The 15,942-nt window shown below is 37.5% G+C and overlaps 1 protein-coding gene across 1 annotated transcript in view; it reads right to left on the reverse strand.

Annotated features, from left to right (window-relative positions):
* ARID2 (AT rich interactive domain 2 (ARID, RFX-like)) overlaps window positions 1-15,942 on the reverse strand; it is a 270,114-nt gene that overhangs the window by 17,414 nt on the left and 236,758 nt on the right. Inside the window, exons 17-20 of the mRNA XM_006888177.1 lie at window positions 5,271-5,409; window positions 5,099-5,184; window positions 2,939-3,062; window positions 2,761-2,852 (exon numbers count right to left, since the gene is read on the reverse strand). Of these exons, the coding sequence (XP_006888239.1) occupies window positions 2,761-2,852; window positions 2,939-3,062; window positions 5,099-5,184; window positions 5,271-5,409 (441 nt within the window). The remainder of the gene's footprint in view (window positions 1-2,760; window positions 2,853-2,938; window positions 3,063-5,098; window positions 5,185-5,270; window positions 5,410-15,942) is intronic.

The raw sequence follows: 15,942 nt of genomic DNA on the forward strand, positions 1-15,942 counted from the left end.
CTTTATGGTAAATTCCCAGTAGTGGAATTGCTGGGTCAAATGGTGTTTCTATTTGCAACTTTTTGAGAAAGCACTATACTGCCTTCCATAGTTGGTTGCACCATTTTACATTCCCACCAACAGTGAATAAGGGTTCCAGTTTCTCCACAAGCTCGCCAGCATTTGATGTTTGCTGCTCTGTTAAATTTTGCTATTCTTACTGGGGTGAGATGATATCTCATAGTTGTTTTGATTTGCATCTCTTTTTAGGGCTAGGGATCTTGAACACTTCTTTACGTGTTTGCCATCTGAATGTCTTCTTTGGTGAAGTGTCTGTTCATATCCTGTGCCTATTTCTTACCTGGGTTATTTACTTTCATCTTATTGTGGTGCTCTAGCATTTTATAAATTCTAGATATGAGTCCCTTCTCAGACAAGTGCCCATTAACAAATGAATGGATAGAGCAGCTCTGGTATATTCACATAATGGATTACTATGCAGCAATGAAAAACAAGGAACTCATGAAATATTATGCAATCCCAATACAGATACTAATTCTCTTCTTCACTGAGATGGAAAAATAAATTTCCAATTTCATCTGGAATGGAAAGAGACCCTGAATAAGCAAAGCCCTCTTGAAAAGGAGTAACAAAGTAGGAGGCATCTCACCCCCCTGATCTCAAATCCTACTACACAGCCATAGTGGTCAAGACAGCATGGTACTGGTACAATGACAGACACATAGATCAAAGGAATAGAGTTGAGAACCCAGAAATCAGCACATCTGCCTATGGACAACTGATTTTTTGACAAGGAGATGAAAATCAATTAAGTGGGGAAACAATACCTTTTTTAACAAATGGTGTTGACAAAATTAGAAAACTGTATGTAGAAAACTCAAGCAAGATCCACACCTCACATCATACACAAAAACCAACTCAAAGTGGATCAAGGACCTAGGACTAAAATCAAGGACTAAAAAAAACTTCATTAAGAAAAGCTTGGAAAAACTCTAGAAGACCTACTTCACAACATGAATAGTCTTCCAAGCATCCTGAAAAACCTACAACCAGAAGGGGATAAAATAGATGAATGTAACCTTCTAAGAATCTAATCCCTATGCACATCCAACAACTTCTCCAACAGGGTTAAAAATGGAAGCCACACACTAGGGAAAAATATTTGATAATGACATGTCTGATAAGGGACTTACACCTAGAATTTATAGAATACTTGAGCACCACAAAAAGATACAGGTAAACAACCCAACTGCAAAACGGGCACAGGAAATGATCAGACACTTTACTAAAGAAGACATTCAGATGGCAAACAAACATGTGAAGAAATATTCCAGATTCCTAACTCTAAGAGAGTTGCAAATCAAAACAACTATGAGATATCATCTCACCCCAGTCAGAATAGCAAAATTCAACACAACAGCAAACATCAAATGTTGGCGAGGTTGTGGAGAAACTGGAACCCTTATTCATTGTTGGAGGGAGTGTAAAATGGTGCAACCAACTATGGAAGGCAGTATGGTGTTTCCTCAAAAAGTTGCAAATAGAAATATCATTTGACCCAGCAATTTCACTAATGTGAATATACCCTAAAGAAACCATAACTGCCACCCAAGCAGATAAATGCTCACACATGTTTATCGTGGCTTTGTTCGCAACAGCAAATAGCTGGAAACAACCCAAATGCCCTTCAAAATAAGAATGGATAGAAAAACACTGGTATATTCACACAGTGGAATACTATGCTGCATTGAAAAACAAGGAACTCATGAAATATTATACAAAACAGGTGACCCTGGATGACATTTACGCCAAGTGAAATATTTCAGTCCCAAAAGGACAAATACCGCATAGTGTCACTGCTGTAAAGTGGGTCTGACATAGAAGTTAGGGGATCTTAAGAGGGAATAAATAATGTATACTTCATTGAAATAGATGAGGGAGAGAACTGTTTAAAAGGAATGAATATATGATTAGGTATTATTTTCATGACAAGAGTCTGAAATAACAGCTGCATAGTAAAGTGGACTTGGGAGAGGGGGAGGATTGTATAACAATGAATTTTTTTTCCTTCAAAGAGAAAAGCCAACTGGGGGAGGTGATGGGTAGGAGGAAAGTGTGCAACAATGTATGAATAGAAATCCAAAGTCTCTGTAACCTTTCATTAAAATTTTTTTAAAAAATAGTATCTGAGATGATTAAATCCTTGAACTTACAAAATTTAATCATTTGATGTCCAGGCACATTTCTATCACCAAGATGGTACTTTCCGACTATCATTCCTTTCTCATTGTTTCTAACTTTTGCATTGTGGTCATCAAGAATTTTTTTTAAGGTTTTAGTAAATACATTAATATGCCAATTATCAAACAGAATTTCATTTTAATCACACAGAACTCAAAGAATGACCTCTTTTTTACCTTGCAACATTTCCAAGTTTTCTTGTTAGCAGTGTGACTTTTTACTCTTAATTCTACGGCTACTCACGCTCCCAAAAAACCCAACCAATGAAACAAACCACCAACCAAACCAATCAAAAAACCCAATAAATCCTCCTTAAACAACAGATTTTGGTTGTACCACCTTCTCTCTTATTTTTTTTGCCCTTTAAAAATGTCATGATTTTAGCATAAGATTTTGATAATACTTAACCCTTGAGAAAAATAAAATCAGAATTATAAAACCAGATACATAATCCTAGTAATCTATACATAAAAACAAAGTAAACTAAAGTCACCTGGCTATGGAAAACAGATTACTTACCTGCGACCACATTCTGAATATTTACCAATATTTTTTAATATTAAGGCAGCTGTTAGTCGGATGTGTTTAGTTATTGGTCCCTCTTTTTCATCCTTAAAAAGACAATGAAAGAAAAATAAAGGTCTAGATCATATGGTGTTCACATCTTTATAGATAAGGGCTTTGAAGGCTTGCTTACTGTAAAATCCCGAAAGACAAGGTTTCTTGATCCTCTCCTAAGAGCCATCAGTGCGGCACTGGGATGATTCACAATGGCCTTTTGTGCTCTAGGAGTTGAGCTTGTACCCCCTACAGCAGGCTGCCTGTAAAGATCAAAGTGAGGAAGAGACTGTTAAAATGATGCTGCAAGATGACCATCCTGCCAAACCCATGTTGGGTAAAAAAAATGAATGAATGCTTTGTGCCAGCCTAGGCAAAAAGAGCTTTTAGTATCTAGGTTGTATTTCTTTTATTTTCCAATTTATCAGTTTTAAATCAATCAACAGATGCTCCAGTGTGGTTCATCTTTAAAGTTACTATGTTAGACAGGTATCCAAAAAACAAATATAATAAAAACCCCCTAAAAACCCATATAACATAACCAGACATAGTGAGAAACTTGTAAAAGTTTCATCTTTCAGTGTAATGTGAAGATAACAAAAAATAATTTATGTGTTAACAAAAAATAAAATGTGAGCTGCAAAATACAAATTATGAAAGTAACTAAGGTTAAAATAACTGTTCTGGTGGCCTACTGGAAAGGAGCTACAATACCAATACAAAGGCCCATGATTTTAATTTATCCGTTGCTGCTCCTCCTCCTGTATGATTTACTGCCTCTAGAAACCCACCAGAAGGTCAGCTATAAATGTGTTTTGATTTGATAGTACATAACAAAAACAATAGTAAAATCCTGGTACAGCTCACTCTGGGTAATATAACCCAACATGAAGTGACTGTTATATAGTTTTATTTCTCACCATTATGTAATAATTGAAATAAATCCTTGAAACAGATTTCTATAATCCTATAAAAGGTAAAGAATAGAAGGATTACTCGTTTTAGTTCCATTTTGACACTAGTTATCTGTTGGGATTTGCTTTTAGTTTTAGTGTAAATTTAAACTGATTAATTTGGTTTTGTAAGAACATTTACTAATTCCTTGGGTCTCAGCTTAGGTGTTACTTTCCTTGGCCTTTCAAATAAATTCAGGTAAGCTCTCTCAAGGCCTTGGGCATATAACTTTATTTGCATATGTATTTTCCTTTGCTCCACAAAAGATTTAGAAAACATAATATATCATCTTGTGGCATAATGGAAAGAAGTTGCACTGCCAGCCCAAAGGTACATGGTTCAAATCCACCAGCTGTTCTGTGGGAGAAAGATGAGCAAGCTCTTCCTATATGATTTATAGCCTCTAAAAACCATTGGAGGGTCAGCTATGTGTTGGTTCCAATTTAATGGTACATAACAACAATAATTATGAGATTCTGTAATAAATATTTAATTGATGTGTGCATAATTTTAATACTACAGAGCCTTATACACTTGACAATGTGAGCACCAATGGCACAGAGATTAAGGGCTTAGGTGCTAATCTGAAAGTTAGTGGTTCAAACCTACCAGGTACTCCAATGTAGAAAGATGTGACAATCTGGTTCCATAATGATTTACAGTCTTGGAAACCCAACAGAACTGTAAGATTTCTATGGGAACCGACCAGACATAAACCAGTTTAGGTTAATTTTTGGCTTAAGAATAGCAAAATGCATTTTGGCCTTAGCTCACTGCTTAGAGCAATACAGACAGTCATTAAATTGTAATAGAACAAACATAGTATTCAAATAGCTTCTGTGTTCCCATTCTTCTATTCCTCCTTCCAGAATTTTATTTTTTGTGAGGTTACTGACTTTATCTTGTCTCTAGAAACTCCCTCTTTACAGTACATTTCCCAGTACTTTGCAGGGTCTTAATAAATAAAGTATGACATTTATACTCCCCTCACTCAGTCTTATAGGAATAGTTAAATTATTTGTTTGCCATTATAAAATATATCCTCACTCTTTCAAAGGACAAAGAACTCTACAAAGCATTTCACATATATCACCTATCATTACTTCTAGTAATTTGCTTATAAAGCAGAATAATTAAAATGTTAGAGTCCCAAGTCAGCTTACAGACATAGTCAATAGGAAAAAAGATGTGGAGATAATTTAAGCACTTTCAACAGTCACAGAGCTGTTTAAGTGGTAGAGCTGGGCGAGAACCATGGTATCCTTTAGGTTAAGTTCTTATATTTTGCTCATTTTCTTGATTTTTATTTTTCCATGTACTACAGGAAGTAAACCATTTCCCTTACTTGGTAGAAGACTTTTGACTTCCTGCTTGTCCTGGTTCATCCTGTTTTAATCCTGCAAGCAGGGCATCCTTTGAACAATGCTTATCCTTTATGAAAAAGAGGAAAGAATATTCATTAAGATTGTTAATCCAACCAGAGAAGTTATTGAACAAATAGTTTTAAGAAACTGTACCTGTAAGTGGGTAATAAAAGAAAATCTTTGCCTCTGAAAAGGCTCACAACCTTCCCAAAGACACTGCCCTGGATAGACATCTTTTCCTCCATGTTCAGTTGCTGCATGGTAGAAAACCTGTGAGGGTGTCTGAAACCACCTACAAAAATAAAATAGGAGAAACTGTCAGACACATGAATAATAACAGAGAACATTAAGTGAAATTGGGCAAATCTCTAGTTGACCTTATTTCAATCTAAGATTATTTTGAAAATTTCTCTACACATACTTATGTTCAATCATTCAACTTGTTGTTGTTGTTATGTGCCGTCCAGTCGCCTGCGACTCATAGCGACCCTATGTACAACAGCCCTAAACTCTGCTCTGTCCTGTGCCAATCGCACTGTCTCTGACACTCCCATCCCAATTATCCCAGTCACTGAATCAATCCACCTCATAGAGGGCCTTCTGCTCCTGCGCTGTCCCTCCACCCTCCCAAGCATGATGTCCCTTCTCTAAGGACCGGTCTCTCCTCACAACATGTCCAAAGTATGTTAGACGGAGCCTCAGAATCCTTGCCTCCAAGGGGCCACCCGGTTTAACCCTTTCCAGGACAAATCTGTTTGTTTTCCTAGCAGTCCATGGTATTCTCAATACTCTTCCCCAGCACCACAGCTCAAAGGCATCAATTCTCCTTCTATCATTCCTGGTCATTGTCCAACTCTCTGATGCATAACAAGTGATTGCGAAGAGCATGGCCTGTATCAGACGCACCTTAGTCTCCAGAGAGACACCACTGCTCTTCAGTACTTTGGAGAGGTCCCTAACAGCAGACTTTCCCATGGCAATGCGCCTTTTAATTTCCTGGCTGCTGGTGCCAAGACTGTTGACTATGGAGCCAAGCAAACTAAAGCTGTGTACAATCTCAATCTCTTCACCATCCATCCTGATGCTGCCAGTTGGTCCAGTGGTGAGAATCATTCAACTTAAGGTTCGGTAATAATTTTAGTATCTTTCATTCTCAATTTTGTAATTTAAAAGCGGTTAAAAATATCCTGAAAGTAAATAAAGTAGCATTTTATAGCAAACTAAAACAAGTATCATGTTTTATTTTCAGAATTTGAGCAAACATTTGTAAGATTCCTTATTATATAATAATAATCCCTAGGAGATCCCACACTGGACCTACAAATATGTCTTGGAGAGCTGGAGTGCTTTTTGGAGGCAAGAATGATGAGGCTTTGCCTCACATACTTCGGGCATGCTGGTAGGTTGGGCTATTCCTTGGAGACGGACATGACTTTGGAAAGGGTGGAAGGTCAGTGAAGGAGAGTAAGACCCGCTACTAGGTGGACTGACAAGGTGACTGTCGCAATGAACTCCTGTGTGTCAGAAAGTGTGAGGATAGCACTGGTTAGAACAGGGTCCAGATCCTTTGTGCATAGGGCTGCTATGAGTTGTACACAACTTGATGGAACCTAACAACAACAACAACAACAACAGGATATCCAACACTAATCTAGACACTACTTTGTGAATGCTAGCTGTTATCAATCAAGTCAGCATTGACTCATTGTGGCTCTACTCACAATCCAACAGAATGAAGCACTGTTTAGCTTTCTGCTGCTGCCATTCTCATCAACTATAGTTTAAACTGCTTTGATTGATAGTTTTCACTGGCAGATTTTAAGAAGTATATTATCAGGTTTTCATCCTGTCCACTTTGTATGAAAGCTTTGATGAAATAAATTTAGCATCTTCTCAACATACATATAAGCCTCCATCAGAATCCAGGCAACCCACAAAGAAAGGCAAAAATATTACTTCTGAACCATCATTATCCCCAAAAATTTTGGTAAACTTGACTTTTTCAGCTAAGTTCCTATTTTTTATACATTCAGGTTTAAAGTGTCACATCTCTCATTTTTGCTACATCACACTCTATACTTCACAATAAAAATGTCTGATTAAGTGGTAACACAAAAAAGAATAATTTCACTTATTAATTAGGATACATAACAATAAGAGAGACTATCAGAATCTAGAATAGCAAAGAATGTACTGAGTTCACATTGTATGGCTGACACAGAAAATTTTTACATCTGACTGAAATTTTTTTTATCTTTAAATTTTTAAAATTTTAATATAATATTTTTACAGTATGTTTTATTCATATACACTGTTTTAGACAATCTTTCATTACATTGATTTTCATACATTCATATACTTTCTATTTTACATTTTTTTCATACTAGTTTATTTATAAAATTTGAATACGTTGTTTTTCACACCAGACCCCCTCACCCCGCATCAAATTGCACAACCTCATGATTAATCCTCCCACACACATCTTCACTCCACTGCCACCACCATTCCCCCCTGCCTCTTTCGCCTTGGATCCTCATACTCATTCTAAAATAATAGTTTTAAACAGTATTTGTCCTTACGGGACTGAGTTAGTTCACTCAGGATAATGTTCTCCAGTCCATCCCAAGTTAGGTAATTTACAAAATCATTGCTCCTGTATGCTGCTTAGTATTCTATGGTGAGAATGTACCATAATTTCTCAATCTATGTGATTAGGGTTGGACATCTGGGCTGTTTCCATTGCCACGGTGACTAACACTGCTATGAACATTGGTGAACAAGTCTCTGCTTGTGCTGACTAAAATTTTAATATGCATTATATATCTAATGTTGCATTGGGCAAATCCATTGTCAAGGAGCTCTTTAAAGTGCTAAAGAGTAAGGGTATCTATTTACAGATGAAGGTGCACCTGATCCAAGCCATGATATTTTCATTGGCTTCATATGAAAATGAAAGATGGACAATGAATAAGGATGACCAAAGAACTGATAAATTTGAATTGTGGTGCTGGCAAAGTGTATCAAATATACAAGAGACTACTAAAATAACAGATTCATCTTGGAGGAAGTACAAGCAGAGTCCTTAAAGGCAAGAAAGTGAAACTTGGTATTAGATACTTTGGGCATGTTGTGAACACGGGCCAGTCTTTGGGAAAAGACATAATGCTTGCAAAAGTAGAGATTCAGTGAATGAGAGAGACTGACACAGTGACTGCAACAATAAGCCTGACATGGCAGAGACTGTGAGAATACAGTGGGTTAGGGTTTAGATCTGCTGTTCACAGGATTGCTATGAATTGCAGCTGACTTAGCGGTACCTGTGGAGTTATAGGTTTATTGTCCAAAATGGTTTCTCTATCCATTAATTTACTTTGGCATGAGGATAAACAGGAATATGAGAATAGGGCATGTTAGCCTATCACAAGTGGACTGGCTAGCAGCAGACCTGGAAGATTTTTACTGCGAGCAAAGGAGGAGGAAGACTATGCAGCATGTTCTTCATTGCCAGCCAGACTAGGGTCTACAGGAGCAACAGCCACAGCAGCCAGAAAGATGCAGAGACCTGACCTGAGATGGAGTAGACCCTTGGGATTGCTACACTATTGAGTCAGAGCAAAGAACTTTTTGCCTAAATTTGTTGGAAGACTGTGTGTGGGAAGAGCCAATAATGACAGGCTTGAGAATTTTCTAACACTGGCCTAAAGCTGCAGCTCAAGGCTGAGGTGCCCATGAGCACATTTTGGAAGCTGTTCTGACTGTATTATGCTAACCTAAATTACAGCTTTCGGATTTCCCCAATATGGTTCTGTGAATTCTGTGGACTATCTCATCAAATTTTGAACACAGTAAAGCTCTAAGATTAGTGCTTGGATGAGCAGAAAAAGGTTTTTGGTTTGGTGCTGATGCCACTGATAGGGACAGTTCTCCTTTGTAAAGCTGGTAAAAGTCAGATACAGCTGTTCCCACATGTCGATTGCTCTTTATAAAGCACTGAACACGAAACAATATATTTGATATTTTAAATTAATATTCCTTCTAGAAATAATTAACATTTAAATTATTTATAAAAAAGGTAATTAAGTATTGGATTATAACACCCAAAATCATTATGGAATGCATGTGCTTTTCATTTGTATAAAAACCCAAAAAGTTTACTAGAAAACTAAAAACAGTAAACTTCTTCAATATTGTAATTTCGAATATTGTCAGTGTTCAGTATTATGCCACTGATATAAAAGTATGACTCTTGTCATGTGCCACTGAGCCAGAATGTATGACAGTGGATTTACAAAGGCTGCAAATTTCAAGAGAGGAGACTGTTTAGAGCACTTGTCTTTGTGGTGACAGCACAACTTCTTATCATTAGGCCAATACTGCTTCATAAAAACTAATACAGGCTAATAACTGTCTACAATATTCAACAAGCAATTGATATACTATGCTTCTGCACATGCCAATACATATGCATGAGTCATAAGCAACTTGACAGCACATAACAGTAACAAGTCCAAAGGTAATATTTTATGCCTCTAGTCAAAGTGATTTCTCTTTCTAAACTATCAGGCAATTGCTGCATACACAATACAGTGGATTTCATAAAGTATCACAACACTACTGTTAAAGAGGAATTTTTTAAAATACAAATATCTTTCTAACAATCAGCCCATCCATCTCTTCTTCTACCTCTCTCTCTATAAACACTAAACATATATATTTACAGGGAATAGGAATATTTCAAATTTAAGGAAGCCTGGAAAGTCTGAAAGAATGAAAGAAAAATTCCCATGTGATTACATTACTCAGACTGCTAATATTTGAATATATTTCCTATAAGCACACTGTTTATATAGGTGTGTTTTAAAACAAATGAGAATTGTTATACTGATATTATCTTATATACAGCTGCCACTGCAGGACAATATATACTACTCTACAAGTTAAAAGAAGGCTCTTCCTTATGATACTTTACTGCCAACTGGTAAAAAGTATTTTAACAAATATTCAATTTAACATGGAAACAATGTGAATATGAATGGTGTCCCCTTTGATATGCACAACTATATACAAGAGCTCTGGGCAAATAACATTTCTCTGAAATTCACTTTAACATGTCAAAAAACCTGCTGGTGTGGACTGAATTCCAATTCACTGTGACCCTGTAAGACAGAAAACAAGTATCTTGGGATTGTACTGAACTTGTAGATTGCCTTTGGTAGAAGTGTCATTTTTACAATATTGAGTCTTTTTATCCATGAGAATGGTATATTTTCCCAGTTCTCCAGGTCTCTTTTGTTTCTTGTAGTTATGCTTTGTAATTTTCTATAAATAGGTCTTCTGTGTTTTTAGTTAGATTTACTCATAATTATTTAATCTTGTGATTAGTTATTGTAATGGCTATTGTTTTTCTTAGCTCCATTTCCATATTCTCTTTGTCACTGTAGAAAAATCCAATTGATTTTTGTATGTTTATCTTGTATCTTGCCACTTTGCTGAATTGGTCAACTATGTCCCATAGTTTTCTGGCTGAGTGTACAGGATTTTCTAAATGTATTAACATATCATCTGCATACAGAAATAATTTTACCTCCTTTTTGCCAATCTGGATGCCTCTTATTTCCTTCTCTTACCTTATTGCTATTGCTAAAACGTCTAATATAATATTGTTGTTGTTGATTGCCTACTAGTCAAGCATAACTCATAGAGACCCTATGAACAAAAGACCTGATGCCCCTCTACAACTACAGACATTAATAAAAGTTAATAGAGTTTCTGGAGCCATATTGCTGAGGAGGTAGTTGCTACTCTTGGATGGGCAAGGTAATTCTTGCCTAGTTCCTATTCTCAAAGGGAATGCCAATTTGATTCTTCAATGAAATAGAAAAGGCAATTTCCAGTTTCATCTGGAATGGAAAGAGATCGAGAATAAGCAAAGCACTCCTGAAAAAGATAAATAAGTTCGGAAGCATCTTGCTCTCTCATCTCAAATCCTACTGCACAGACACGGTGGTCAAGACAGTGTGGTACTGGTACAGTGACATACACACAGATCAATGGAACAGAATTAAGAAGCCAGAAATCAGTTTATCCACCTAGGGTCAACTGATTTTTGACAAGAAGATGAACTCAGTTAAGTGGGGGAACAAAAGCCTCTATAACAAACGGTGTTGGTAAAATTGGAAAACTATCTGTAGAAAACTCAAATGAGACTCACATCTCACATCATACCTAAAAGCCATCTCACAGTGGATCAAAGACCTAGGAGTAAAACCACGGACTAGAAATTTCATCAGAGAAAAGCTTGGAAGAACTATAGAAGCCCTAATCCACAACATGAACAGTCTTCCAAGCATCCTGAAAAACCTACAACCAGGAGAGAATAAAACAATGAATGGGACCTTCTAAGGATCAAATCCCTATGCACATAAAAAAACCTTCTCCAACAAGATAAAAAGGAAAGCCACAAATGGGAAAAATATTTGGTAAAGACATGTCTGATAAGTGACTCATATCTGAAATGTATAGAATGCTCCAGCTCTTCAACAAGACAAAGGTAAACAACCCAATCACAAAATGGGCACAGGCTATAAACAGACATATTACCAAAGAAGACATTCAGATGGTGAACAAACATATAAAGAAATATTCAAAATCCCTAGCCCTAAGAGAGATGCAAATCAAAATAACTATGAGATATCATCTCACTCCATTAACAATAGCAAAATTCAACAGAGCAGCAAAGAACAAATGCTGGCAAAACTATGGAGAAATTGGAAACCTTATTCCTTAGTGGGAGTGAAAAATGGTGCAATCACTATGGAAGACATATGATGCTTTATAAAAAAGTTGGAAATAACATTTGACCCAGCAATGGGTCAATATTCTTTAGGAATATACCCTAAAGAAACCAGAGCGGTCACCCAAACAGATAAATGCACCATGACTATTGTGTCATTGTTCACAACAGCAAAGAGATGGAAGCATTTTACTTACTGATAATATACTGCTTGCAGGGTGGTTATGTGGTATAAATTTGATGATACTTATAAGAAGGCATGCAGTTCCAAAATCAGCTGTTCTATGAGAGAGAGATGGGCAATCTATTCCCATGTAATTTACTGCCCCGAAAAACCTGCTAGAGGGTCAGTTTTAAGTCAGTTTCAACTCGATGGTATGTAACAACAATAAAGTTATTTGGTAAGCAGCAGGCCATCAAAAAAAGGAAATCTTTTTGCCATTATTATGAGCAGAAATGTGTAACAATAGTAGGAACCTCTTACCAATCATCTTGCTTATTCTGTTAATCTTCTACCATTAGGCATTTTCTATACTTGTTCTAAATTCTTGTGAATTCTCACCCTGTGTGTAGTCTGGGTGGGTTTCCTTCACAATCTTAGTAAGTCCCACAATGACTGGCTCTTTGCAGTATGGTGGAAGAAGGCCTTCTCTTCCAGCTTCACGGCTCTAAGGAAGTTCTGGGTCTGTTGTTTTGAAGAATCCTCCCAGCATGTTGTCTAATTGGGCGGTTCCTTGAGATAATCCTGTATACCAAACTTCAAATCTACACCTTCCTCTAGTCTACTTTCTGGCTCTGACTTCATTAGCTAGTGGTTGCCTGCATTCTTTCACAATCAGATGCTGACATCTCATGGGTGAGCATTAATGTTACTGGTAAGTATATTCATTTTTTCCTGCACACAACAGCCCATTATTTGGTCCTAAAAGCCTTCTGAGGTCCCAACTCTTCTCACTATTTCTTAGTTGTTGGAACTGACAGAAAACCTCATAGGCAGTTCCTTACTTCTGCCTTGCATGCGGACTTCTGAGCTGTAAAACAACCCAGTGGTGGATGGAATTTGGTCCAGGACTTAAGAACAATAATAAACATAGTTGAGCTTCTACATCTCGTGGTTCCTAACCTTTATAAAAGACAAAGTGCTAGTCAATAAGCCTTTTATTTTAATAACTACCTTCCCTCTGTAACTTGATTTGTGCCACTGTGAGAACCTCTACTTGGAATATTATTGCTTTTAATTTTTGACTCATGTACTTTTAACTTGTTAGTTAAATTTGTGTCTTCCAGGCTGCAACAGTTCCATGATGCATCTTCAAGGATATGAACATGTATGGCTAAGCACAACTGATAACAGTGCATCTAAATTCCAAAATCAATCTCCACAGTAGTCTACGTGTTTCCTACTGCCAAAGGGGCCCTTTAGAGTAGTGAGAGAAGACATTCACACTTAAACCCACAGCGTCCCTTTTCAGCAGGAAGTAGCTAAGAGAATACGCCGTCCCCCTTTTCCTTATGAATCAGGGTGAAATCTCTCTCAGGGATGAGTGATAGGGAAGGGAAAAGGACACACTGACAAATGAGATTAATTAGAACTGGTTTTGAAAACACTGTGGCAATGGGACAATTAAAACAGACTTTCAAGGAGAAAAAAAAAGGAGAGGAATGAACTGGGGGGAGGTAGAGAAAACAGTGCAACAATGAATGAATGGAAATCTAAAATCTCTGTAAATGTTCATTAAAATTAATAAATTTTTAAAAAAAAAGACACTGACATCTTCTCAGGGCTGTAGTTGTGTTTTAGCTGTTGTACCCTCTGTGTTCTCTGCTGGGGTTTTGGGATGGTCGCCCTGGTTCAAAGACTCTCTTCTTGATATCATGTTTATAATTTATAATAGGCCAACACCTCACATTCCAAATATTAATGGGTTTTTATAGCTGTTGCTACTCATTTTGTCTTCCTATCTGAGGGCTCTATCTCCAGTGCTGTTCTAGTTTCATAGACTTTTTAAAGGCTTGTTATTTCTAAGGCCAATAATTCTTAATCTGGATGCTATGCTGAAACAGCTTCTGTGGAAGAATTTTTGGAGAAGTTCAATACCAGCAGTTAAAACCATGCCAAGATTGAGGAGCCAAGAGAGCTGTGAGGATCCCTTGCCTGTTGACTCGACAGGGTGTCATATAAGGGTGGGGGCTGAGTGACGAGGCCATGAAGTCTGAAATGCTGGGAGAAGTGTGGACTCCTGAGTGTGCAGCTGATGCCCATTTAAATCTGGCCACAGATGGATGAGGATGGGTTGGCCAGAGCCCAAAGAGATGAAGAGAAGATGATCCATGTTGTGACTCGGGTAGACGGCTGCAACCTGATAGCTTGCTCTGGACTGGGGGGGGGATGCTTATGGATGAAGATGATCAAAGTTGATCCTTCAGCAAAGGGACTTGCTTATTTCCTCAGGGGACTGGTTCAAGAGGGATAGGCAATTTACAATCAGCAATTTACTATCTAAAAGGGCATGAAGTAGCTGTCTTATACAATTTCCCCAAAGTAGTTGTTGGTGGGATGAATGTAAGGGAGAAAAAGAACCCCTACAATGTAACTGAATAAAATAAAACATAAATGAAGAACTGTATGGAGAATAATGTACAAGCATGAAACACAATGTATATGGATGAAAAAAATATTATTAAAAGAACAAACCCAAAAATCCTGCTGACTGTAGAACAATTGTTGTTCTTATGTGCTGAGTCGCCTTCAACTCATAACAACCCTATGTACAACAGCCCTAACCCTGCACTATTCTATGCCAATTTTATTGTCTCTGACACACGTACCCCCATTACCCTAGGCACTGAATCTATCCATCTCATCTATGGTCTTCCTCTCCTGTGCTGTACCTCTATCCTTCCACCCTCCCAAGTGCATTCAAACTGAAGAGAAAAACTAGGCCACAGGAACCAAAATATAACCTTGAGTTTATCTCACTTGAATTTAAATAGCATCTCGCAATCCCAGAGGTGTGCAGTTCAAATCCACCAGATGCTTTGCTGGAGAAGGAGGGACAGTCTCCTCCTGTACCAGTGAGATCCAATTTGACGGTGCACACATAAAAATAATATATTTTTTTTTAAAAAAAGCATCTCAAGAACAGGTTCAAGACAATTAACACTAATGTTCAAAAATCAGATAAGCTATGAGATGACATCAAGGATGTCATCTAAGAAGCAAGTAAAAGGTCATCACAAAGACAGAAGAGAAAGAAAAGAACAAAATAGATGCTGCTGTTGTTGTTATGCGTCGTTGAGTCACCTGTGACTAATGTTGTATGTGCGCCGTCGAGGCACTTGTGACTCATAGCGACCCTATGTACAACAGCCCTAAACTCTGCTCTGTCCTGTGCCAATTGCACTGTCTCTGACACTCCCATCCCAATTATCTCAGTCACTGAATCAATCCACTTCATAGAGGGCCTTCCCCTCCTGCGCTGTCCCTCCACCCTCCCAAGCATGATGTCCTTCTCCAAGGACCAGTCAGTCTCCCCTTACAACATGTCCCAAGTGTGTTAGATGGACTTTTAAAATGGAACTAGAACATCAAGAAACCACAATAAAGGGAAGAAATGACAAAGTAAAAGAGTTGAACTGAAGATTTCAAAGGGCAGGTTGAAAAGACAAAGCAAAGAGTAAGAAAATGTGCAAAAAGTGGCAGCTAGAGACTAATAAGGTATTTCTTAAGCTGAAAGAAAGGAAGAACAAATTCAAGCTTCAAGCTGAAATACTGAAGGATGCTATGGGCAAATACGGATTGTATTTCAACATAAAAAAAACCAAAAATTCTTACCACCAGGCCAACTGGCAGCATCACGAAAGATGGAGAAGAGGTTGAGATTGTAAACAATTTCATCTTACTTGCATTCACAATCAAATCAGCAGTCAAGAAATCAAAAGATGAGTTATATTGAAAAATCCATACCCAAGACCTCTCCAGAGTGGTGAAGACATCTAGAAACTAAGGTGTGCCTGATCTAGGCCATGGTC

This window comes from Elephantulus edwardii, unplaced genomic scaffold (genome assembly GCF_000299155.1).
Source record: "Elephantulus edwardii isolate Elephantulus edwardi_28Jun2011 unplaced genomic scaffold, EleEdw1.0 scaffold00065, whole genome shotgun sequence".
NCBI classification, from domain to species: domain Eukaryota; kingdom Metazoa; phylum Chordata; class Mammalia; order Macroscelidea; family Macroscelididae; genus Elephantulus; species Elephantulus edwardii.